The sequence below is a fragment of the Chenopodium album genome, chromosome 11 (genome assembly GCF_948465745.1).
Source record: "Chenopodium album chromosome 11, dcCheAlbu1.1, whole genome shotgun sequence".
Classification (NCBI taxonomy): Eukaryota; Viridiplantae; Streptophyta; class Magnoliopsida; order Caryophyllales; family Amaranthaceae; genus Chenopodium; species Chenopodium album.
The window spans coordinates 6776261-6803572 of NC_137844.1; the positions used below are offsets into that span (position 1 = coordinate 6776261).

The 27312-nt window shown below is 32.7% G+C and overlaps 3 protein-coding genes across 6 annotated transcripts; 1 reads left to right on the forward strand and 2 right to left on the reverse strand.

The window, feature by feature from the left end:
• Positions 1-1083: 1083 nt before the first annotated feature.
• On the forward strand, positions 1084-8420 carry LOC145568410 (calmodulin calcium-dependent NAD kinase-like). Of its 4 annotated transcripts, none has more exons than XM_081627834.1 (8): positions 1084-1436; positions 3647-3870; positions 4035-4099; positions 5444-5683; positions 5935-6067; positions 7156-7478; positions 7554-7698; positions 8044-8420. In XM_081627834.1, the coding sequence occupies exons 1-8, from the start codon at positions 1352-1354 to the stop codon at positions 8281-8283; spliced, it is 1455 nt and encodes a 484-aa protein (XP_081483960.1). In that variant the 5' UTR covers positions 1084-1351; the 3' UTR covers positions 8284-8420. The 4 variants fall into 4 exon arrangements, with proteins under 4 accessions (XP_081483960.1, XP_081483962.1, XP_081483961.1 ...); XM_081627836.1 differs by having other exon boundaries at positions 1085-1436; positions 5456-5683; XM_081627835.1 differs by having other exon boundaries at positions 1086-1436; positions 5938-6067.
• A 439-nt stretch (positions 8421-8859) lies between these two features.
• Positions 8860-10206, reverse strand: LOC145568412 (uncharacterized). Its single transcript, XM_081627838.1, has 2 exons — positions 10008-10206; positions 8860-9667 (listed from the first exon to the last, which is right to left on the reverse strand). The coding sequence occupies exons 1-2, from the start codon at positions 10104-10106 to the stop codon at positions 9131-9133; spliced, it is 636 nt and encodes a 211-aa protein (XP_081483964.1). The 5' UTR covers positions 10107-10206; the 3' UTR covers positions 8860-9130.
• Positions 10207-13135: 2929 nt separating this feature from the next.
• Positions 13136-26624, reverse strand: LOC145566169 (fructan 6-exohydrolase-like). Its single transcript, XM_081625683.1, has 7 exons — positions 26603-26624; positions 26367-26375; positions 24780-25648; positions 14324-14482; positions 13922-14169; positions 13593-13683; positions 13136-13333 (listed from the first exon to the last, which is right to left on the reverse strand). The coding sequence occupies exons 1-7, from the start codon at positions 26607-26609 to the stop codon at positions 13136-13138; spliced, it is 1581 nt and encodes a 526-aa protein (XP_081481809.1). The 5' UTR covers positions 26610-26624.
• Positions 26625-27312: the final 688 nt, after the last annotated feature.

Sequence of the window (27312 nt, forward strand, 5' to 3'; positions counted from 1 at the left end):
TTCATATTTGAAGTAAGTCACATCTACAAATAAAAGAATACTTTGCCTAAACTCTTTTAGTAATGGTATCAGTTGATCAAATAGTACGAGTCCAATTTTAGACTTTTAGTTAATCTGATTATTTTTTATTTTTGAACTCAATCTGATTAATCTTTTTCCTTGTTATTGCCTAAACTCGTTATACTAATTATTTCAATTTTAGGTCGCTTCAAGGTGGAGTTGATTTCCTTGGACATATGATCAAGGAGTCAATGACGACTTATATTTTGTCCACACACAACATCCTAAGTGTACACATGATTAATGACCACTATTTTGGCCAAACATAAACAAATCAAGTACATTTTCAGTCCAATAGAACCGTATTCAACTCGGATTATTCTCCTAATCCCCTTAATTAGACTTTTCTTAAGTCTTTTTCTATCCCTTACCATTTCTCCACCATAAAGATTCCTTAATAATTTCATAATTCAACCTCCAACTCTCTTAGCTCCCAGCAAAACATCACCAAACAACATACTACTTTCGTTCCCTTTTGTTTGCTTTATGAAGATAAAATTAATTTTTTCAACAATAAGACGTGAGAGAAGGGGCGAACAACTGGTGTATTGTAGTACGATTACAGTTTCATAAGACTTTTTGAGACAAACTAAAGGGCATGTTTCGATTTACTGAAAACAATTTAACTGAATTAATTGGAGTTAAACTGAACTGAAGTGAATAGAGCGTAAATAGATTGTTTATAAGAGAAGAAAATTAGGAACTGAACTGATTGGAGCTTAATTAAACTGAACTGAATTGAAATTAAGCTGAACAAAACAGGCTCTAAAAAGAAAATCGATGCAAACATTAAGAGAGAGACAAATGAACGAAGGTAATTAAAAAAAAAAAAAAAATTAAACAAACAAGAATGAAAAAGAAAGTGCACATAACCGATGATATAGTAAATAAAGTACTCCGTATATTTTATGAATCCACAAAATTATGAGTTAGTGGCAGTCCACCACGTAATATGTTTATATATATATATACTATATCAATGTTGAGATTGTTAACCAATTGTTTAATTAAATATTTTTTTTTAAAAAAACACCATTACAACAACCAAACACTACTACCATAATATAAAATTATCATCTTAAACCATTGACTTTATTTTTTATTTTCTTTTATTTCATTAAATCTTCTTCAATTCGATCATCATCATCTTATTCTTTCTCTCTCATAAAGCTAAGTTTGCTGGTTATGAACATTTAAGCTTGTTTCTCTCTCTAAAATCTTAGTGACCTGTTTGGTTGCTGATTAAATAGAAGAAGAAGAAAAGGAAAGGAGGTTAGTTTGGTAATTTTACATGGATCAAAAGCTAGTTCCACAGTTGCATAAAGCTGAGTCAAGTAGCAGACATGGAAGGCTTGAGAGATTCTCCCATTATGTTGGTAATTATTTTTAATTAATCTTAACCTTAATCTACTTTTTCAATCTTTTTCTTCATCTTAGCTTTTTTGTGGTTTTGGTTCCTTTCTTAATTTGTTGATTAATTATTTATTATGATTATTGATTATGGTGGAAAATTGGAAATGTGTACATGTTCTTTTGAATTTAACTTTAATTTCTTCTTATGTCAAATTGTTTATAAAATAATGTATAAGTAAAGATGAAATTAAGCTATATACATATGTTGCCATTAATAAAAGGGGAATTTTAAGAAAGAAAATGCACTTTTATTTTTTACTTTAGAAAAAAATATACCCCTATATATATTGGTAGCATTAAGGGGTGGTACGGTTTACCTATAATAAAATAAACTAAGTAATGAATTATATGGCGAAGTAAAGCTAAGATTGATAGTTATACTATATGGCGAAGTAAAGCTAAGATTGATAGTTATACTATATATCAATGAGTGATTTTATCATGTATATTAATATATACTTCATACTACTTGAACAAAAAATTTTATGAATTTATGAAATGTTTAAATTTGAAGCGTATATTCATATAAAATGATCCTGTAATAGTTTAATGTACATGGATGATTTTTTTCTTCTTGTATTATGTATGCTATAAAGATAAATTTATATTTATAAAAAAATCTTTTTTTTTTTTTGAGTTAGTGTTAATTGCTTTAATGTTACATTGACATTGTGAGATTGACTCGAGCAAAACTTACTTTAAAAATAAAAAATGAAAGGTATGCTAATGCCTAATCAAGTTGCAAAACCAGACAATAAAGTAATATCCAGTCAGATAGAATAAAAGGAATTGTATGGTAAAACACACTGGCACTGAAAACTTTAGCAAAAGTATTTTTATTCTACTCGTTCTGTTTTTGCAAGTATAGGAAAGGTTGCTATCAATCAACAAAATTTAGGAAATAATGAAGTACAAAATAAATAAATAACTAAATAAATAAATAAATAAAAATCTGTAATTAGAAACACTGTAGTAAATTATGGAGATTTGAGGCAGAAAAAAGGACCTACATTGAAATGAGTTGAGGATAAACCATAATAAAGTCAATTTTGGCATTACTATACAATCATAGTAGTGTACAATTTTCTAATTGGACCATATTGATATATGATCCTCATTTATTACGTACAAAATATATGGATTCAAGAAGATAATATTTTTTTAAAGTAATATAGTTCGTTATGATTGTCCACCAATTTTAAATAGCTAAATTAACGTACATTATATAATCTATTTAACTTTATATACTCATGTCAATGATTCAATCTTAGGCCCTCTTCTCTTCACCTTAAAAAAAATATTAAGTAAAAATAATTTCATTTCAGTAAAATTAATTTCAGTTCAGTAAAAATAAGTTCACTTCAGTAAAATTCAGTTTTCTTAAATAAGAATTCTAATAGAAAATCAGTAAAAATAATTTTAGTTCAGTAAAATTAATTTAAATTCAGTAAAAATAATTTTAGTTCAGCAAATATAATTTTCTTTCAATAAAAATAATTTCACTTCAACAAAAATAAGGTGAAGTGAACGGGACCTTAGTACATGTAAATTTTTCGCCTTAGTAGGAATAACTTTTATAGCAACCCTAATTTAGTATAGTAATGAAATTTACTTTTCTTCTGAATCTTCTCTTCCCAAATGTCATTCTCTTTTTAATTCTAACGAAATTTAAAATTCTTTTATTTCAATGGCAAACATTCCAACAAACCTGCCTTGTATATATGTCTTACTATCATTTTCTTATAAATTTCTTTGATAGAATTTCAAAGGCAAGTAATACATATATATATCGTGCTCTTTTATTTGATTACTAAATACTCTATATATAATAAGTATCCATACAATAAAATAAATTGACATGCAAATACACGGCATAATAATACATATACATACCTAATTATAGATGATAGATGATGATTACACCCCAACAACTTTTTATTAGTTAAGTTACAAATTTTAAAAAACCTTGTGATATTTATCATACGTAACAGATTAAAAAAAGTTAGTACATCAATTAAATACATTATTTGATTTATCCTCTTAATCAAATCAGGGTTATTATTTAATTATTTAGTGCTTACTACTTCTGTTATACTTTTTTAGTTCTTGCGAAAAACTACATATATCATTATTCTTATATATATATTTTTATCGTGTGTTGACATATGTGTAGCAAGACAAATTGGGTTTGATGATCCAAACGAGTGCCCTCAGTTGTGCAAGTTGGCAAATGACTATTTGAAGAAAACAGACGGAAGTGAAAGTTTTATCTATGAATATTTTTCCAATGAACCAGATGCTGAATCTCTTTATGTCAAATTAATTGAAGAATTTGATAAATGCATTCTTAGTTATTTTTCTTTTCATTGGAGTCAAACACCTTCAATGATCAGTCAGGTAAATTTAATTTCTCAATTTTCTTCTTCACTAATAAGTTATTTCTTGGATACTATTTTATGATAATAATAAATTCATCCGCCTTAAGTTCATTTCTTTCCAAACAAATTCTACTTCAATTTTTATGTTGTTTCGCTAAATTAATTAATTTATGTAAAATGAAGGTCTTGGGAAATAATGATCATGAGAAGCAGAAAAGGTTCAAGGACCTTGTGATGGCAGCTACAAGGTTAGTCATAATTCTTATAAACATTTAAAATATAATCCTGAGGTTTAAGAAAAACAAGTTACATGTGATTTATGATATCAAATCCTGTTAATTTGGAGTATTAAATTATAGTATTAGATCTTTGTATAAATATATAGTCTATGTATAATAATACTTTGTATTTTTTACCACTAAATCAAATGGGAATAATTTTAAAATATATGGTTGTTGTACTATATAATCAAAGAGGATAAAACAAAGAAGGGAGAATATTGGCTGAGCAATTATATCATGCATGACTACATACCTACTGACTTCAGTTCTATCATCCGCACGAATCATGTGTTCAGAAACTAATAATGCCACAATTATTGATCAATATTTATATCAATAATTTTTTTCGTCAAATAAATTACAGTATAATATTAATTTCATCAAGTGGTGGTTGCTGATATTAATTGTTTTGCCAATTACTAATGTAAAAAAAAGAAAGATAGTTTTTGTTATAAGATTGTAATGTGCATGCATTACTAGGACCTAAAAAGTGCTACATATATAAAAGAGGGATGGTTCTAATATTTTTCTACTACTAGCTTGTAATGTCTACTTATTTTTCTACCAAGATAATATGGTGCATAATTTTAATTCTCTGTCACGTGTCACGTGAAACCATCTAAGAAAATATATAATCTATTCCTCAGAGTTAACCATTAACTTAAAACTATCTTAAAATGCTACCAACTTAACAAATTGTTGAAAATATATTATTATTTTTAGCTTAATTAGCTTCTTCTTGTTACTTAATTAGCATCTCTAAAGTCATACGGAGTAATATTCTATGATAACGTAGTTAGTGGTAGACCACTCAATTAGTTGACATCAATTACGAGGAACATTTGTCAATAATTTTTTGCTCTACTTGTAAGCACTAACAATCAATCGTAGACTTTTTAATGCAGATTCTTCGATTAATTTCATGTTTGCATTGCTTTTTGAGTTACCTTAATTGAAAATTTTGTGTAAACTATACTTTTTGAATTGACTTAATTAATGACACGATATCATTAAGGATTGACTCACATATATAAAACATGAGTTTAAGAAATTTTTTATTAGAGTATTACTATACCCTAGTTTGTACACCCTTCGTCCCTTTATTAGAATCCTATTTCTAATATTTATTACTCACATAATACAGAGAAATAAGGTTCTAATTTTGGGCCGGAGTGAGTACTCATTAATTTTGATCCTAATTACAACATTTACAAGCCAAGTTTTTTCTTAAAAATTGGCAAACAATTTATAAAAAGATTATTAAAAAAAAAATTATGGTTAATTTAGATACTTATTTTGTGATGTTATAAGTTCTTTAAACAGAAAACAAAGACTCGATAGGGTGGTACATAGTTTGAAGGTGACACGAGTGTTCGCAACGTTAGTTGAGGAGATGAAGGCGATAGGCGGGATATCGAATGGCAGCAATGGAGAATCGTGCACGGAGGTGATGGTGCCGGTGGCTCACAACAAGAGAAGTCCGGTACTCCTACTCATGGGTGGTGGAATGGGTGCCGGCAAGAGCACTGTCCTCAAAGACATCCTTAAAGAGTAATTTCATCCTCTTATATTATCTTTATTTTCTCTTGTGTTTCTTCTCTAACTAGCTTATTTGGTAAAATCTAATTAGTTGCATTACGTAAGTTTGTTGTACATTTAAATATTTACACGTCAAGCACTTAATTTCATTATAATATAGCAATAATTAATTTACTAGCTAGGTAACACTTTTTTTTAAGGATAATAATTTGCTTAAATTATCATAAATGCATGCTAAGAAAGATATGAAATTGTTGTTGTAGCAGGCCATTTTGGTCAGGAGTTGGGGCAAATGCGGTAATAGTGGAAGCAGATGCTTTCAAAGAGACGGATGTCATTTATAGAGCCCTTAGTTCTAGTGGTCATCATGGTGATATGCTTCAAACTGCTGAATTGGTAATCACTCCTATTATTCTCACTTTAAATATTCTCTTCGTCTCTTTAAGATTGTGTTGTTCTTCTCTTCAATGCGCATTTGTTCCTTTAAAGTCGCCTTATATCACAGAGTGTAAAGGATATAAACATTTACTTTCTTCTTTAGTCTTAAGTTGGAAATTTATCTTCAATTTACGGAGTAAATCAGTATAATAAATGTTAATAATATGTCTATCATTTCCTCTTTTATTTAACTTCTTATATGTAGCCATTAGGACTATATATAGTTTTTTCTTATTATAAATGGTAGTATGAAGGAGAACACTGATTTACTTATTTACCCTCACATTCACTAAGTATGTCCTTGACTTTTTTTGAAGGGTAACTATTTGTTGTAAACTTGTACGAGTAATCATTAAAAGTGTTCATATAGAGGAGAAATTTACTAGGCTCAAATGTCGGTGACCACCTTTTAAAAGTTACATAGTATTGACAACTGGAAAACAACATTTGTTGGCCATTCAAATCAATTGATTCTGTGAATGGATTTGACTACTAGTTTAACTAAAATATTGGATTCTTAGACCATGATTTCATTTTTTTTTAAACGGAGATTTGGCCATGATCTTACTATGGAATAATTAGTGGATCTAGATTTTGTTAATGAATTTGTTTGTTGTTACATGAAAACCACTCATAGTGTAACATGTCATCGTGCAATCAAATAAACTTTCATAAGAATTATGCATAAAAAAAAAATAGGTACTTAATAACAACAATTCTAGTCATAAGAATATTCTTCTTTCTCTAGTGCCATGTACGTGTTGGGGCAATCGAGGAGTGCGTCAGCCTAGTTTGGATCGAATAAAACTGAAACGAAATCGAGATTAAGCTCGTCAAAAAAAAAGAAATCGAGATTAAGGACTTTAATTTAAGTTTATTGCATATATGGATAAGATTATATTTAGAATAAACTTATCTGACTTAAAAATTAACACGCTGCTACTTGTTAATTCAATTTGGTCCGATCTTTTTAATATCTAAGATTCAAAATGTCAATTTGAGATAGAGACTAATGTTGATTATGCATCTCCGTGGTTTAAAAATAGGTACATCAATCATCAACAGATGCAGCACAATCATTGCTAGTAACAGCCTTAAATGAAGGGAGGGATGTGATAATGGACGGGACATTAGCATGGATGCCCTTTGTGGAGCAAACAATAGAAATGGCTCGCAACGTACACAAGTCTAGGTATCGAATGGGACTTGGTTACAAGGAAGCAGAAGATGGCACCACTATAGAGAATTATTGGGAGCAAGTGGAAGATGATGATGCACATTCAAAACAAGTAAAGGGCCGGAAGCCCTATAGAATTGAGCTTGTTGGTGTTGTCTGTGATGCTTATCTTGCGGTTGTAAGAGGCATCAGGTAAATGTTCCATACTCCCTCCGTTTTTTTTTTTTTTTTGGTTGGTGCTCGTAAACTTAAGAATGGATGAAACAGGAGAGCAATAATGGTTGGAAGGGCAGTGAGGGTACAATCACAGCTAAAGTCTCACAAGAGATTTGCAAGTGCTTTTCCAAAATATTGTGAGCTTGTTGACAATGCTAGGCTTTATTGCACCAACGCCGTATGTGGTCCACCCAGGGTAATTTCTTCTCCCTTGTCTATTTAGTATTTACCCCCCTTAAGGCTTAATCATTCTCCTCTCATACAAAGACTCTATACATGCATGGCCTTGTACAATTGCATCATAAACTTACAAAACGGGCATGTGAATAAAATCAACACGTTTACATCATCTTAAATTTACAAGACGGGAATGTCAATACAAAACTAACGTTGTCTTAATATCACATCTTAATATTACACGTCTTAACGGGCATGTGATAAAGGTTTTGAATTCATAGGGTCACATCATTTTACTTAATGGTAGGAACCAAGTAGTACAAATGTACAATATTTAATGGTAATTGAATTTTATGATGTGCAGTTGATAGGGTGGAAGGATGGACACAGCAGACTATTAGTAGATGTGGAAGAAATCAATTGTCTAAACATATTGGGTAGCCTCAACGACGAAGCTGAGTCCATTTACGAACTTCACACGGATCAAAGCCCACTTTCTCATCAGGGCTCAGCCTGGAAAGAAATGATCTTATCACCTTTGAGGCCCAATATTCAGAAGGATCTCAAGACTGCCATTCTTAACTGTGAACTTGCTGTAGCCTAATTTGTATTGGCCCAATTCTTTTGGCCCACCTAATTTTTTCAGGATTCTACTTTTCCCCCATTTCAAACTTTATTGGGTAACCAGGATTACAAAATTTGAAATTATGATCAACCAAGGATATTGATATTTGACGCAAATTCAAATTTGTCTCCAATTTTAATTGAATCTGTGTTTTCATCCAGAGTTTTGCCCTTGAAATTTAAATTCAAGAATTTTGGTAATGGAGTATCATTTTTTTAACAGAATTTGGTAAATACCATAATGCAATTGCAAAAATTCAAAATTTCACTAATATGAATATTTTTAGATTGGCAAAAATTCAAAGTTTTAACCTTCAAAGAAATTGAGAATAAATCAAAAAAGTTAAATAATCTCGAAAATATGGATAAGATCATTTGTGATAATCCTTCGAAACGATAGACCCTCGAATTGTGATTTAATTAATAACAACACATTAATTTCACAAATTAATGGTTATTTTTTTATTGAACAGGAATTAATGGTTATTATTAAGAACAATCAATGTCGTAAATTCAAAGCAAAGGGTGTGGATGTAAATTAAAGCTAAAGATAATATAGCGAAATCCAGATTTCTAATTTGTATTAAAGCTGAAGAACTTAAAAACAGGCAATTAAGCTAAACTAAGGTAAAATGATTAGCCATCTAATCATTAATGATAAAACCTAATTTGAATAACAAACCAAACTAGTAAAAGTCTGAGTTTTCTACAAACCCTAGAATTTTTTAAACTACCTAAGTAGTCATGATAATCAACATTCATCCTTCTCTAAACACAAACTTAAACCTATCGACAAATTTACAAACTCAAATCATCACAACTCCAAATCACTTCTTGTTAGTCTTCTTCATCGCAACAGTTTTCTTCACGGCAGTAGCTTTCTTCGCCGGCGACTTAATACTCTTCGGCTTCTTCGCCTTCACCGGCGCAACCTTCTTGGCCGGCGACTTCGCCGGAGACTTCATCGTCACCTTCTGCTTCTTCGCCGCCGTTGTCGACGCCTTAGCCTTAGCTGTAGCAGTCTTGGTTTTAGCGACGGCTGCTTTTGGCTTAGCGGCGGCTGATTTTTTGGCTGGCTTTGCAGCGGCTTCCTTTGATTTTGGCTTAGCGGCGGCTTTTGGCTTCTCGGCGGCGGCTGGTGCGGCGGTCGGAGACTTCTTGGAGGTGGTAGGTGGAAGTTTGAAGGATTTCTTCACCATGACGAGCTTTCCAGAAGCTACGCTTTTCTTCAGTTGGTTGAAGAGAAGCTTTCTGAAGTTTGGAGGAAGGTCGCGAACCTTCTGTTGCTCTTCGATGTGTTTTGCGATTGCGTAGTGGCTTGATCCTGTTCTCTCCTTCAGAGAAACCAAAGCTTCTGTTATCATCTGCGAGAAATTTCCAGAAAATCATCAGTTTCATCATCAAAAACTCACAAAATCCTTCAACGATGATTGAAACAAAGCTCAAAATCAAGCGAAACTTTCACCAAAACCTCAAAAATGTCCAGAAAATTCATCATTTTCATCATTAAACATTCACAAAATCGCATAAAAATACTCCGAAACTTAACGATGAATGAAACAAAGCTCAAATCAAAACTTCATGAAATCGTGCAAAAACATATCAGAAACTCAGAAAATTCCTTCAAACTACCAAAATCAAATCAAAAACCATCAAAAAAGCTATAAAAATCATTCAAAAAAATCAAAAGAGGAGAACAAATACCTCGATATAAGGAGGATGAGAAGGAGCAGATTTCGCAGCAGCAGCTTTCTTCGGAGCAGAAGTTTTCTTCATAGTCTTAGTAGCAGTACTAGCAACCATGATTTCAGAAATTTTTGAGAAAATTATCACAAAAAGGGGAGAGAGAAAATGAGAGAGAATATCAGAAAGAGTACAAAGGAAGAATCGATGGATAGAAGATGATGGTAAAGGGGGAATGAATATTTGGGGGGATATATAATGAGTCACTAAGAGTGATCTGATTGGTGGAAAAGAAAGCACACGGATCATGACTTCTTTGAAATGGGTGCGATTGTGGGCCGTTAGATGGAATGTAAATCAATGGCTGGTATTGTGTTTAAGATGGTGACACGGATCGTGGGATGATGGATTAGGATAGTGTGTTTTTTAGGTCATTTTGAGTGTCTGATATTTTGAAGGATGTCAGTTTTTGTGAAAGGAATGATATAACGTAACGGATTTTTTGGGGCTGGCCCACTTTACCTTAAGTGTAACCGCCTTGTTGGTTAGAAATGTGGATTTTTTTTAATTAAAAACTTTAATGATGTTTTTGGATGTGTATACGGACTACGAAATTATGTTTTGTAATGCGAAGTACATACGGTATAAATGTACATAGTATAAAACATTTGTACAAGTCATAAAGATTGTGCTCCGTTTCTTTTTTTTTTTTTGGCATGAGTTTAACGGAATAAAAGAATAAAAACTATAGAATACATTTGCCAAGCTACAAGCTACTTATAGAAGCTTTATAAATTTGTAACCGCGTTATAATAAATTGCCAGCTTGAAAACTCAAGTATTTGCCTTTGAACATGTTGTAAGAGACACCAAATTTTATTTTTATCGGCTCTAGATCCACATTCTCGTTGAGTTCGGGGAAGGAACAAAGGAGCAAATATGTAACATCTTATTGTGATATATTTGCTCCTTCATATCAATGTTACATATTTGCAAACTAGTGCTACGTTTGCATTATATTTTGGAGTTGATATTGTAGGGTTATAGTAAATACAGTATAAGACTTGCATTAATTTTGGGGTTGATATTGTTGTATAACACTAATGTGATTTACGGAGTATCAATGTTGTTGCAAATCTTACATTTTTCATGATGTCCTTCACATCAATGTGATTTACCGTCTTATTCGATGGAGGGGAGCAGGTCTACCGATCTATTGTAACTGTATAGAAACTTTCATTTGATTCGATCATTTGATTGTAATAAAAAGATTAACCTTTGTTTCAATCCCGCACAAGTCATTACTTAGTTATGAAACAATTTCACAACATTCCATCATGCAAAAAAACAAATTCCCCCTCAAAAGAAAGAAGAAGAACTCCGTCTTTCAAATGAGATTATCTTCTCAGAAAAGGAAAAGTTATTATAAACCTAAAACAAACAAAGGTAAATAGAAAAAGGCACACAAAATATAAAGTTTAGGGGTTTTCCACCGGTATACAATCGTCGATGGAAGCTGTTAAAGTACAAACTCAACCAAAAACTTAAGCCAATGGTTGAAAAGTCTATGATCGATTTATATACTCTTTCTAAAGCCCATTGAAAATTAACAATGGTGGTTAGGGTTTTAGAGAGAGGCTAGGGTTTTTCTTAATTTGTGATTTCAATTCATCTTCATCATAATAAATACTCCGTATGAGAGTATTCAGTTATTTAATTTTACTCTTGTATCTCAATACTTTTGCGTTTAGATGTAATCGGAGGAGTAACAAAACTTTCTAGCTGGGCTTGAAAAAACTAATTACAAAAAAGGAATAAGAGAGGATAAAGAAGAGAACTGTAATTGGTTTGGAGGATTTGGAGCAAGTATCATCAGGGCCGTCCTCACTATTACGGAGGCCCTGTTCAAATTTAACATCTCCCAAAAAAAAAAATGGGGCCCTACCCACTATTGTTTAATAATTACAATGTCAGAAATCTGAGAGTTCTAATATATTTAACACTTGAAGTCATTAACTTGGACTAATTGTTTCTTTCTTTGATTATAATATTAATGGACTTTGCTGATTTAAGGCCCCTTGCATTGTGAGGCCCTGTGCAATTGGTCTCTTTGCACAGGTGCTTCACCGGCCCTGAGTATCATTACTGTATAATTAATACTCCGTATATTATCATGATGTACATATGTTAGGAAAATTATCAAAACTAACCTTTTAAATATCACTTTTTATAATAAACGATCTTTTGAAAATTATCTAGCAACATTAATAAAGAGCATTTCTATTGATAAGCTACAAGCAGTGGCGGAGCCACATTGAAACAAATAAAAGCAGTAATAAAGCATAAATTGATTGCAAATATTAATAACAACACATAATTGGTTGAGCGTGAATAATAAATGTGAAACCCGACCTCTCTATTTGTCTCAAGTGGGGTTGGTTCGAGTCCCAACCCTTATATTGGAATTGTTCAATTACTGAAAGTACAATTCTATTTAAATAAAGAGTTGTACATATTGGGTGAATAAAGTACAGTATTATTATAACACCATACATGTGTTATTATGTACATTTGCAATCAAATTTAAATTAAATTACTCGTACGTGTAAAATATTCACTTTAAGAGTAAAGTAAAACCAAGTAATAACTTCGTATAATACAATAAAAAGAAAGATAGATACTTGATGATTAACAGAGATCTACTGCAATCTGATCTTAGATCAAAGAAGAAAAAATTTAGAGAGAAGGACAAGAGAGAATAATTTGATTGCTTGATCAAAACCCTTACACCATCACAGTCTTAATACATGCACTACGGAATGCTAAGCCTAGCTAGTTGGCACATAATCTATTACATTCATTTAACAAAGGAAATAACAGAACGCAAAAGGGCAAAAGAGAATAACAGAAAGCAAAACACAATGCCAGCACACAAATGATTAGGTCATTAGAATAGCTAATCATCAAAATTATTATTTTGTGCTTAAATAATACTTAGATAGCATAACATTGGCCACTATCTTGTACGGAGTAGGGAAATACCGATCGAGTAGAACTGAATTCACATCTTCCAATCCATGACAAACGCTCCAAAGTAGGTTTGAATAATGAATAAAACAAATTATGATTATTCACAATTCATTAACTGTTCTAGTTAATATCTATTGGAAGATTAACTTGAGCCTTCTTCATACTCCAAGCACTTAATTTAGTAATACGAACATCTTCGGTTCCATAGTTGAACAAATACAACTTTGCTTTGTCGTTAATTGCCAGTTTAGGATAAACCCTAGCAGTTATGCAATTCTTTCCCTTACTACCAAAGCTCTCTACTATAGAATGATCAATCTGTCAAAATAAATAAATAAATACTTTGTAAATTGTCGAGCATTTTACAATACTTTGTATCTAGGTGTGTTGAAGAGTAATTTCTACCTCATTTAATAATTTTTGCTCGTTTTGATTTTTTTTTTTTTTTTAAACGAGCAAAAATCATCGAAAAAGTCATCCTTAAGTGCACACGCTTACAAGTTACAATTGCAAGATGAAGGTGCCATCCGTGCAAGTGTTAACACTATTAGTTTTGAAAAAGATTGTTTGAACTTACCAAAGCTCTTAAAGATAGTTCTTCTTTAGCAGGATTCACATCCACAAAAGTTCCATAACTAGGTTTAGTAGTAGTTGGATTTAAAGATGACCTGTGCAACCAAAACAACAAAGGTATAATTGTAAAATATATACAAGATAAGTGACTAAAATATTAATACGCAAACACAATCTAAGACTTAGTTAGAGGTTCCATCTGACATTTAAGTTACTACTCCGTAAGTTTTACCTAGTATATCGATAATAATATATCTGATTGCATTACTATTTCCAACAGGGAGTACATTGATGGAGTCTAAATTTAAAGAATACGAAGAGCAGTAGTGTAACCTGCTTAAGTCATTGCCCAATAAGACGACATATTTGTTTGAGGCATTCGGGTCTTTGAAAACTCTAAAGAAGATTGCTGTGTATTCTTCTAAGCCAGTCGTAGCAAGTGTTAGAAGCCCAAATGGCCCAATTGACCCTTTAACGGATACTCCCTTTTCTTCGCACAATGTCCTTGGATTGGTCCATGTTGGGTCCATTGTTTCAGCATCTTTTAATTCTGGTATTTCAAATGAAACTTCCACATCCGCCTTCAATAATATCAGCCAAGAAATTATTATTATTAAGCACCTTATTCCATTATAATCCTAAAATGATCAAAAGACCAACCAATATTTAAAAAAAAAAAATATTTCAAATAAAAAACTAAAAGAAGTATTTGTGATACTCCGTAGTTAATTTAACCTGAGAGCCTGTGATTCCGAAGAGTTCAACAACTGATCCTCCCTTAACTATTTGAGAAGGAAAATCTACTTGACCATATCGTAGCATTTCAACTTCCGTGACTGGCCATTGCACTAGCTGTTTGCCAAATTCACCCAGCACCATTGTTCTTGGGATTCCCTTAATACAAGACCAAAGATATAATCAACTTTTATTAAAAAAAAAAGACTTTTTGTCAAAAATTACAAACTACCAAATGTAAAAAAATATTATAAGAAACTATCTTATAAAAGGTAAAATGTTATAAAATACGAGTAATACTTTTGGCAAGATTTCTACTATTAACATGATTCCAGCGTTAGCACCCTCGAAACCATTGCGAGGGCTAGTTTTCAATGTGGTAAGGGTATTTCTGGGGTGGTTGGGGATATTTCGAATTGGTGGGGATAGTTTCTATCTACGAGATGATAGTTTTGGGAGTACGTGTGTTAGTTTAGATGAACTACTACAAGAGGGGGGGTGAATGGTAGTAGGTTCCAATCGCGGAACTTAAGCGGAAATAAACAATTAATGCGTAAAGGAACTTAAAGCACACATCAAGTTTTACGAGGAAACCATCCAGTGCCTAACTGGAAGTAAAACCTCGGCCCATTGGGACTTATAAACAAATTCCACTATAATAGGCAACTCTCCTAGTACAACCTATTACACAGACCTTTGCTTTGCAAGTTCCACCACGGACACTTGACTCTATGATAGGACACTTCCTACCAGACCTAAGACACTTCTTAGGACCCTTTTTCTCCCCTTACCCAGGACACTTCCTAGGTGACCCAAGACACTTCTCAGGTTCCTTTCACTCACTGTGCACTCACAGCTACCACTCGAATTTTACGAGATTTCAAACTCATCACTTGTGTGAATTTAAGAGAATCCACAATCTCACCCCAAAATACAAAACACTCAAAACCCTTTTTCCCATTACAAGATCTCATTGAATATCCCTAAATACATATCTATGAATAAAGAGATAAAACTAATATGTTGGACACTCGAGACCAGTCTGGAACTCACTGGACGTACTGTAACCAAAACCTGATAGGAACTTTGACCAGGAGAACTGACTTAGCTTCGTGGTGAAGGCTAAAATCATTAAACACGACCACTACACTTCGTCAGCCTCAACTTTGAATGAATACTTATGAGCATATTTATAGTACACTCGAAATATTCATTTCATCTTGAAAAGATAGATTTTCTGAAAAGATAAGTTTAAAAGATATTTTCTAAAAACAAGTTTTCCGAAAATATATCTTTTTGTTAAGAATAAAATCTGTCAATAATAATAAGATAAACTTAACATAAAATCAGATTTAATTCCAATCTTATCTTTTAGTTTAAAAATACTTTTTAAACAAAATTTATCTTTTTCCAAAAGGGATTTATTAGAAGATAAATATCTTTATTCAGTAAAACCAAATCCCTAAAAGATATGCACGTATAATGTAAATATATATATCATTAAAACCGACTTTTAACAACGTGCACACTTAAGTTCCTATTAGGTTCCTGAACTCTGACAGTCTCCGAGTTCCTGACAAGTCAGTTACTCTAATTTCATTGACTGTTTGGAGTTCACCTAGGTTCTATATAGACTTGTTCCAGACCGACTTTTATGTCCAACATACTTACATGAATCCTAGAGCAATATACTTCTATTTCTCTGTCTTCATGTTGCTTCTCTGAAACTCTTGTTCTGGAATCCTGTAGTCTTGATATATTCTGGATCTTAGGGTTTGCCCCAGCATTACACCAGAACCAGGTCGTTACACCCGTTTGAAGTTCCTGTTGAGAAACTTCGGGAAGTTCCATTTCTGGAACTCTTCTTCTAACTTTACTTGTATCCTCATGGATCTTCTAAAGTTCCTCTGTTTCAGTTCCTACTTCAGCCCTCAACGCTTACTGAACCTGCAAACATCACAACACTAGAAAATCCTTATTAAATGGAAGTTTGCTCAATTCTTAACATCATCATCAAAACCTCATAAGGGTCAACAAGTTGCCCCTTTTTAATGATGACAAACTGAGCAAACTTCTGAGGATAACTAAGCAACTCAGAAGGTTAGTTTTTTTCATTTATAAAAACAGTAAAGAAAACTAAACTAAATTAAAAGACTTCTACACATACATGACATATATATGTATAGGATACTTACCTCGTGAAGCTAACATATGTAAACACCTATTTACATAGTTACCTTCATGGTTCCTTAGCCATCATCATGCTTATCAACCGTAACACTTATCATTGTTCTTGTTCCTCTATTGCTTATCCTATATTGCTCAAGTTCCTTGTATATATACTTGTCATTGCTCAGGTTCCTTGTATCCTGTTCCAAACATAACTTGCTCTTTCTATGCACAACTTAACATACACGTTAGATAGATAATCATCATTAGTTTATAATCATCAAAACCTAATTGCTCAACAATTTCCCCCTTTTTGATGATGACAAACTAATGATGCTTATCACATATTAAAGGATAATCATTGTACATTTATTCCCCCTTAGTTTTTCAAGGAAATACCATATGAACAAGTTAAGAACATTAAGAACATACACAAGAACTTAACATAGTTAGGAACTTAGCAATACACATCATTATCAATATATATATATACTTTCAACGATCATGATGTATGAACTTTAGACTTAATTACTGCATACCATAAGCATCATACATATTCTTCCCCCTTTTGTCATTATCAAAAAGGGTATTGTTCCACATGTTTGTTTTTCGTAAATTATACACACTTAAAGTCATATGTCACACCTACCACCATATAATAAGTAAATATATAATGGTTAAACACTTGTTGTTCCTAAAAGCCTCAAGGTACTCACTTTTCAAACACGGATGCCATTTTCACACTAATTTCCAACTCACAATCCAAAGGCCCAACTTCAAAACCCTTAATTGAACTTGACAAATAAGTAAAGATCAGGGCTAAAAAGTTAGGAATGAACTGCATGAATAGACAAATGAAAGCGCAAATTCAAAGGATATATAAAGAAGCATATGGAACAAAATAAGTAGAGGGAACATGAAATGGAATTTGTGCTCTTCGTTTAGACCTTTTGAGATGATAAGGTTCACCACATTTGTTCTTCATTTCATACTCTTGAACCTCCTGCTAAACACAACACATATTCATCTTACCAATTGATAACCAAATTCCCTTACTTCTACCACCAACTTCTTTGAGGAACATTCTGCATACTGGAACTTAAATAGATTTCAGTTTCATCATAGCCAAGTTCCTTCAACGTTTGTCGTTGTTCCTTCACTAGCTCACCAAGTATACGAGTACTCCACATCAAAGTCAATATTCTTCATCTTTAGATATCCAGGAAATTAAATATTTGATCACCCTTTTCTTTTTCTTTTCTTTATTTATTTATTTATTTTTTTTTTTTTTTTTTTTTTTTTAAAGGGTGTCATTATACAAATTTTGCATACTTTCCTGGAATAACACATTTTTAAATCAATGAAGATATTACTTACTCATACACTTGAGTTCCACAACCAGATCTGAACCATTTTGATTTCTTGGTTCCTGCCTTATTCCCCCTGAGTCCCTTACCATTCTTCTTCCTTTTCAAGTACTTACTTCTTTATTTATCTTCAACTTCCCCCTCAAAATATAATCACCATTTTTCATGTTTCATCAAATCATAAAAAGATGATCAACAAACTTAGAGCACATGGGAATCAAGAATAAGAAGTAAAAGTGTGTGAACGGAAAGAGGAAATTGAATTGGGTGAATAAGAATCTTCGATTTTCTGAATATGGGACAATTAAAGTATATGCAACACGGACACACAACTTAGAGTTGTAGAATAATGTTGCGATCGAAGATATATGACGTGGATGCTTGAAAGTTGGCTAAAATATAGGTTAGTTCCCTCTGAAATTTAAACAAGTGAGGTGTAAACGGTCTGGGAACTTACCTGTCTTGTTCCATCAAAGTTTCTTTCATTGTTCCTTTGGCAACTTAGGAACTTCGTGTTTGACAGCACCCATAGTTCTATTATGAGACCTCTAATACTCTTAGGCAAGTAAGTATGTCTTTTACAACACAAGAATTAAGTGTGACACATAAACAATAAGCGCATATTCTTTACTTTAAGTATTACATGCATAGGAACCCCAGCTTGACATAACTTATGGGAAAAATACTTTATACTCATGTTATGTTTCATCAAGTCTTGTTCTATTAAGCAACAAACAAGAATATGACAAGTCAAGACAAAACCATAAGAGAATCAATTCACAAATTCACATATTGCATTCATACCACAAATATATCAATTCCATTCATCTAATGCCGACATGTGAAAAGGAACTTGTATCTTATGTAGTCTCTTACCCATAAAAATATAACTTTAAAGCATTGGTTGAATATGATGGCTTACCTTGGAGTTCTTGAAGTGGCTGTTATGTTCCTTGATGATCTCGAATCTAATATGAACTTCCACTTCTAACTCAAGTTCCATTGTCAGTGGTTAATGCTTACAAATATATTTTCTTATCATAAATTAGCAAAAACCAATGCACAATGGCTCGTTAGTAGTACCAGAGATATATCAATGTAAACAAGTACTACTAATAACTCAGTTCATCTTGAAAACAAAAATTGATACTTTTTAAAACTCAATTTTCAAGAAGGAACTTGGATAGCATTCTATCCTAGAGTATGTTCCACATAGACGTCTACAAAAATTCATATCAAGACATACAGGACATCCATGTGGTACAACTCTAATCCCATATAAACAGCAAGAACAAATATTATTCAATTTGCTTCAAGTCTAGCTACACACGCAACAAGTTCCTTAAAGACAATACATACCTTTGTATTGGTTGTTTCTTTTAAGAACCAACCTGGCCTTGTTCCATCCACGTGCCTTACTCAATAAGCATTTTCCAGAACACCCTTTTTAATCTCCGACCCTTTTTAGGTGTTCTAGAATAGGTTCAGGATGTGACATGCATCCTCTTCCTTTTAAGCTTATTAAGTTCCTGCTGCACATCTAACCTGATAACAACCAATTATATGTTTACATCAACCTTAAAAACAAACTTATCTTTTATACAACTATGAGTTATGAAGTCCATCTTTTTCAGTTGATATCTCGAGCTCTTCTCTGATCCTTGGTTGTTGAGGTTTTCCCTTTGGTTACATATGCATGAAAGACACTTTAGTTCCATAGTTTGTTGAGATATTGCTGGTCGGAACAAATATTATCTCAGCTCTGGAACTTCGTTGGAACTTGCTTTCTTGTATTGAGTTCTTTGAACTTTGCTGCATGAGTTGGAACTTAACACCTCGAAGTTCCTCAACATATGTAGCTATCCCTTGCTGTTATTCTTAGTGACATATTTCTTTACTAGGAACTCAGATAGTTCTTCAAGAACTTGCGAGTTCACCTTTTATCACCTGTCTGATGGGAACAAACATGTTAGTCTCAAAATATGTTCACTTATTGCACATTAAATAAGATAGGGTAAACTCTTTATGTTTTGCTGTTCTCGGCGTTTATGGATAAATCGCCTTGGCACTTCTATCATCAAACATCCATAGGGTGTCTTGTTAATCAAAGATCTATTGCTTCAGTGTTGATGATGTAGCAAGAGGCATTGAAAACTATTCCAAAGAACCTGCAAAGACCATTAGTATATAACTTTGTTCTCTTCTTGTCTTTCATGATTCAAAATTGGAAACTTGTTATCAATCTGTGTTCCTGCAACAAACACTAAACGTGACTGGAACTAGGTTCCGTTGTTAGATCTATAACCTCATAGATGATGAACACTTAGCCACTTACCCTGTGATAGAAAAGACTTTCAACAAACAATTCATCGTCTCTTCTATTAAGAAAAGTAACCAAGTGCACATTTGCTTTCATTACTTATAAACAAGACATCTCTTTCAATTAGTCTCTACATATCACATGGTAAACATATCCATATCACTAAGATCCAATGGATTAGTGTTGCTTACCAACTACCTGATGTTGAAAGAGAATGTAACATGTGTCTGATTCTCATGCTTTTCGATCTTAACCTGTTTGGAACTTACATATACATATACCTATTATCGAGTTCCTACTAGGTTTATCAAGCATGAAAAGATTTACATGTTCACAGTTTGAAGCATAGAAGTATCTCATCTTCAATAAAACCTAGAAATGTCAGGTTGTTGTTAGGAATCACCTTGAGATCCACAAATGATGTGTTCCCTTTTTGATTCCCTTCATATGTGACATTTCCATTCTTTATTGATGATGTCATCTTGAAGCCATGAAACAAATAGAGTTACAAGCAATTGAAAACCAGAATGTGCATTAAAAACTCGACGAGAAAAATATTCACAATGGGATAGGAACTTGACTTACTAACTTCCTGTTATGTAGAAATTTTACCTTTCGTGTTAGTATTATAAGTCAAAATTCTTCCATTGTAGGTTTATAGTAAGAGATACCTTGATTTGGCTATCATCATCTCTTTTGGAACCTCGCTGTCGAGATAATGCGAGTTCCCTCCTATTATAAACCTTCAACTCTTCCATGTTCCTTTTGACATAAAGTTGGAACATGTCCTTCTGGTCCTTTAGACCATTGTATCTTGGGTAGAGGAACGTGTTGATTTAATCTCAAATTCTTCAACACCTTGTCAAAGTCCCTCATATTATCATTCAAAAGATATAACCTGAAAGTTCACAACCCAAGAGATTCCTTTGTGCCTTTAAAATGTCAGTAGGTTAGTCAAAAGAGATAGAAAAAACCTAAAGCATAAAAGTGTTGAAACATAAAGTTCCTGTAAGAGTACTCCCTTTTAGATGTCGTTCCATCAACGAAATGATGAATCTCCAACACGCAGTCAAAGATAATCATCTTAACTCATCATCCTTCATAAGAGTCTGCTACAGGAATTAATGCTTTGTTCCAAAAAAACTTTGAATAATAAGAACTTAACTGGAACTTGAACCAGAATCTTTACAAGAACGTATACAATAACTCCTATAGCACCTTGATATAGAAGCTTTGTTATTCCTGTATCCCTAATTCGTTCTATCATTTCAAGTTCACCAAGTTCCAACCAATTTAAGCACTGAGCTCCTAATGGAACAAACTTTTATGCATCAATTTGTCTCAATGGACAAACCTACAAAACAATCATTAATAACTTGCACAAAACTAGAAGAGAAGTTAGTTTGTCATGATATACATTATAAACATCAAAACAACTTCTCTTTTTATCCATTCACAAATATCCTTCATAAGAATAGGGAATTGAATTTCAATAGGAATTTGTGAAGGATTAATACATACCAAAAGCACATGACCAATCTTTACAGAGAGATGTATAGGTGACTTACACACTTATCCATATTGTCGCTTCACCTACTATATCCCTCTTATAAAGGCTTTCTAGTGAGAGGAACTTGCACATAATTCCTTATATACAAACAACCAAAGATCATCATTATTAATAAGTTGTCTCCACTCATATAGCCTGCAAAATCAGTCATCTTTTGGCTTTGGTTACCCAATATATATTGGGTGCCTTCATGTTAGTAATAGACGTCAATAATCCATAATTAAAATAACTACGGTTAAACCAACTATCTTTACTAACAATAAACATCATGTGTCTACATAATAAATATTCAGAATAACACATACACATGAGAAGGTCATTCTTTGGCAATTATTCAAAATATACGTTCATTACCTTGCCTAAAGAATTAAGTTTCCATACAGGAGTAATCCAGGTTCCAAGAGACCAAATATGCATAATTCTACACAATACGTTCCTTGAACTATTTCTAGTAAACCGATTCTTTAAAAATAAATCAATTTGTAAATCTGACAAATACTTTTCACACTATAAATCAGATTTGAGGTTACACAAAATTGATTTACAAACTTCCAAAACAAAATCCAAAATTTAACTAGAAATACTGCAAGAAACTTTTACATATAATATCATGCATATAATCAAGACTTCAAAGACGAGACACTTACCTCAAAGATGTTCATCTTTGAATCACTTCTGCTTCACAAGCAGACTTTGGTCTCTACGTGGTATTGGGAACGTTCTAGGGTTGAGTTCCATTCGCTGCATTCCTTGTACATATCTATCCTAGCCTGGAACTTGCTCCTCGGGGTTGCCCGGTTTATCAAGAGCACCTGCTCTGATACCAATTGTTAGTTTAGATGAACTACTACAAGAGGGGGGGTGAATGGTAGTAGGTTCCAATCGCGGAACTTAAGCGGAAATAAACAATTAATGCGTAAAGGAACTTAAAGCACACATCAAGTTTTACGAGGAAACCATCCAGTGCCTAACTGGAAGTAAAACCTCGGCCCATTGGGACTTATAAACAAATTCCACTATAATAGGCAACTCTCCTAGTACAACCTATTACACAGACCTTTGCTTTGCAAGTTCCACCACGGACACTTGACTCTATGATAGGACACTTCCTACCAGACCTAAGACACTTCTTAGGACCCTTTTTCTCCCCTTACCCAGGACACTTCCTAGGTGACCCAAGACACTTCTCAGGTTCCTTTCACTCACTGTGCACTCACAGCTACCACTCGAATTTTACGAGATTTCAAACTCATCACTTGTGTGAATTTAAGAGAATCCACAATCTCACCCCAAAATACAAAACACTCAAAACCCTTTTTCCCATTACAAGATCTCATTGAATATCCCTAAATACATATCTATGAATAAAGAGATAAAACTAATATGTTGGACACTCGAGACCAGTCTGGAACTCACTGGACGTACTGTAACCAAAACCTGATAGGAACTTTGACCAGGAGAACTGACTTAGCTTCGTGGTGAAGGCTAAAATCATTAAACACGACCACTACACTTCGTCAGCCTCAACTTTGAATGAATACTTATGAGCATATTTATAGTACACTCGAAATATTCATTTCATCTTGAAAAGATAGATTTTCTGAAAAGATAAGTTTAAAAGATATTTTCTAAAAACAAGTTTTCCGAAAATATATCTTTTTGTTAAGAATAAAATCTGTCAATAATAATAAGATAAACTTAACATAAAATCAGATTTAATTCCAATCTTATCTTTTAGTTTAAAAATACTTTTTAAACAAAATTTATCTTTTTCCAAAAGGGATTTATTAGAAGATAAATATCTTTATTCAGTAAAACCAAATCCCTAAAAGATATGCACGTATAATGTAAATATATATATCATTAAAACCGACTTTTAACAACGTGCACACTTAAGTTCCTATTAGGTTCCTGAACTCTGACAGTCTCCGAGTTCCTGACAAGTCAGTTACTCTAATTTCATTGACTGTTTGGAGTTCACCTAGGTTCTATATAGACTTGTTCCAGACCGACTTTTATGTCCAACATACTTACATGAATCCTAGAGCAATATACTTCTATTTCTCTGTCTTCATGTTGCTTCTCTGAAACTCTTGTTCTGGAATCCTGTAGTCTTGATATATTCTGGATCTTAGGGTTTGCCCCAGCATTACACCAGAACCAGGTCGTTACACCCGTTTGAAGTTCCTGTTGAGAAACTTCGGGAAGTTCCATTTCTGGAACTCTTCTTCTAACTTTACTTGTATCCTCATGGATCTTCTAAAGTTCCTCTGTTTCAGTTCCTACTTCAGCCCTCAACGCTTACTGAACCTGCAAACATCACAACACTAGAAAATCCTTATTAAATGGAAGTTTGCTCAATTCTTAACATCATCATCAAAACCTCATAAGGGTCAACAAGTTGCCCCTTTTTAATGATGACAAACTGAGCAAACTTCTGAGGATAACTAAGCAACTCAGAAGGTTAGTTTTTTTCATTTATAAAAACAGTAAAGAAAACTAAACTAAATTAAAAGACTTCTACACATACATGACATATATATGTATAGGATACTTACCTCGTGAAGCTAACATATGTAAACACCTATTTACATAGTTACCTTCATGGTTCCTTAGCCATCATCATGCTTATCAACCGTAACACTTATCATTGTTCTTGTTCCTCTATTGCTTATCCTATATTGCTCAAGTTCCTTGTATATATACTTGTCATTGCTCAGGTTCCTTGTATCCTGTTCCAAACATAACTTGCTCTTTCTATGCACAACTTAACATACACGTTAGATAGATAATCATCATTAGTTTATAATCATCAAAACCTAATTGCTCAACAACGTGTTTTGAGGTGAGTCAATGTCAAAAAATTAGGTCAACAACAAAAATCCGATTGACTAGTATTTTTAACACATTAGTAGTATTTTGCAATATTATTTTTATTAGATATTTTTTCACAAAATCTGAATCTTATTAAGTACTTTCTGACTACAAATTCAAAAAAAAAAAAAAAAAAAAAAAAAAAACATTATATACCTGTAGTCCAGCCCATCCCTTTAAGTTGTTAGCTTCTGCGGAAGAAGTTTCTTTAGACCACCCAAATAGTATTCTTCGGTTAGTCTTACTATCAAAGAATGACTTGGATGCAAAAATTCTACCATAATCACACATCAAACCCGAACCATTTTCAATAGATCCCTCATCCGGTACATAAATGTCTTTACCAATATCGTACCTTCCAATAGTATAGAGTTCTTTTTTACCATCAATTAAGCTTACCTTAAAGACATGTTTAACGTCGTCACCAATAACAGATGTATCAGCACCTATCGACTTCCCAACATAGACCGGGAAAAAATCAGGACATTCCCACATCCCGGAATCTACAACTGAACGTAAAGGATGATCGACGATGGTCCAAGTTACAAAGTCGTCACTTGTGTAAAGAGCTGCTAACCCGTTTTTCCTATGTTGGGTACCAATAACGATTCTCCACTTACCATCCGGTAGTAGCCAAGCAGTGGACGGATCTCTAAGGTTAAAGGGATCAAGGTCGTTGGTATTGGGTGAGCCAACTATTATTGGATTTTCGGGTGCCTTAACCCATTCCTTAAGGTAAGGGTCGGATAAGTCTTTGGGTAAAGCTAGGTTTTGGACTTGGTAACCTTGACTGTCGATACCGGTGTATAGGATGGCCGGTTTATCTCCCGGGAGTATGGTAACGGATCCTGACCAACATCCTCTTATATCGTAAGGTTCGGATGGAATGAGGGCAATTGGTTGTGTTGTCCAGTTGATTAAATCAGTAGATGTAGAGTGTCCCCAAATTAGTTCATGTTTCCAAAATGTACCATCGGGATTATGTTGGTAAAAGAAGTGATATATTCCTTTATAAATCATGGGTCCTATAGCATATATATACAAACATATATAAGAGAATATAATTAGTATCACTTTGTATCAATATTAACAATATTTTCACTATTTTTTTTGTACGATCCAATCCTAGCTATTCCCCTAACCCAATGTATGATCCCGATTATAATAACCTTGGCCACATGGAAATAAATAAGTTTGGGTTGCTTGCTTTTTGAAGGGCCATAGTCCCAGAGTTCGTTGACTTCGTTCATTCTTTATAATAACTTTTATGTCACATATTTTCACAATATCATACTTTTATTTACAATTTTTACTTATTGATAATTAGATATAGTTATTAGACTTGAGCATTAACAAACATATAATATATAAAAGAATCATCTCGAATAAAAAAAAAAAAAAAGAGGTTAAATTAGATATAAAATTAATATATTCCTTTCTAAACCATATTTGATAGTTTGACTTTTTTTGCATTTTATTTTTAAAAAATTGATGTGTGCATCATGCATGACATTGGGGTTGTAAATGGACCTCCTTAGTTGAGTTAGTTCAAATGTTCAATGGAAGGGGGAGTTTGTATTTGTTTGTATATTCAAGTATTATAGTATGGATACATTTTATTTACTAATAAGCATATGCAATGTCTGATATTATAGAATTGCATGATATTAAATTATTAATAAAGACTGGTAAAAACAAAAAGAGAAGAGCTAGAACTAGAAGAGGTAATGGAAAACTACTAACCATTTGGATCTGCAAAAAGTCAACCCAGAGATGAAAAAAGTCAACCCAAATACCAGTCCAACATTCAGCACCAATTTCAGCAGCGAAGAATCCAATCACATCCATTAACATAAATGTGCACCCAAAAAAAATAAAATAAAAATCCATTAACATAAATTAGATATCTCATTACAAAGAATAATTAAGCTAGGAAGATAGAGTTTATAATAAAATTAGTGTTAATAATAGAAAATTACCGTTCATCCAATATCGTGTTGGCTGAAAGTGATAAGCAGTTCTATAAGGATCATCAACATTATAATCCGGTTAAGTTGATCAACATTTGGTTATCATTGTTGTTAACAGGAATGGCCATTTTTCAGAAATAATGATTAAGAAAATTTGACTTTGATTAGATGTAAATTAAGTATTGCGTACTTGGGAGCTTTATGTATACTCTGTATTTTTTTAAAAAAAAGAATCAAAAGACTTTCCATAGGAGCAGTCAACTTTTCTTTTTAGGAAAAAAAAAACAAGGGGTCTATTTAATTGGAGGAAAGTGGAGAGGATGTAACAGCCCTAACAGGTAAGGGGAGTAAAGGGAGTCATGCAAAATAATGTCAGTTGGTTTTAAATTAATACATAGTACTTAGTATTTTTAATTGTTTATTAAATACTATGAATATTCAATCGGGATGAAGGTACATCCAATGTTAATATTTGCTTATTTGATGATGAAATGATCAATAATCATCAAACTATATAAGTAATAACTTTAAAGTGTATCATGTACCCGGATGACCAGGTGTATATAAAAATTTCTGCAGACGATAATGGTATCACCATTCATGGTACCAACATAACGATTGTTATGTGAGTCATTAACAACTCAAGTTATAAAAGGCAAGAACGTTTTCCTTTTGATACTCATCTTGCATACTTCGTGCCACATATGAAGAAAAATTAT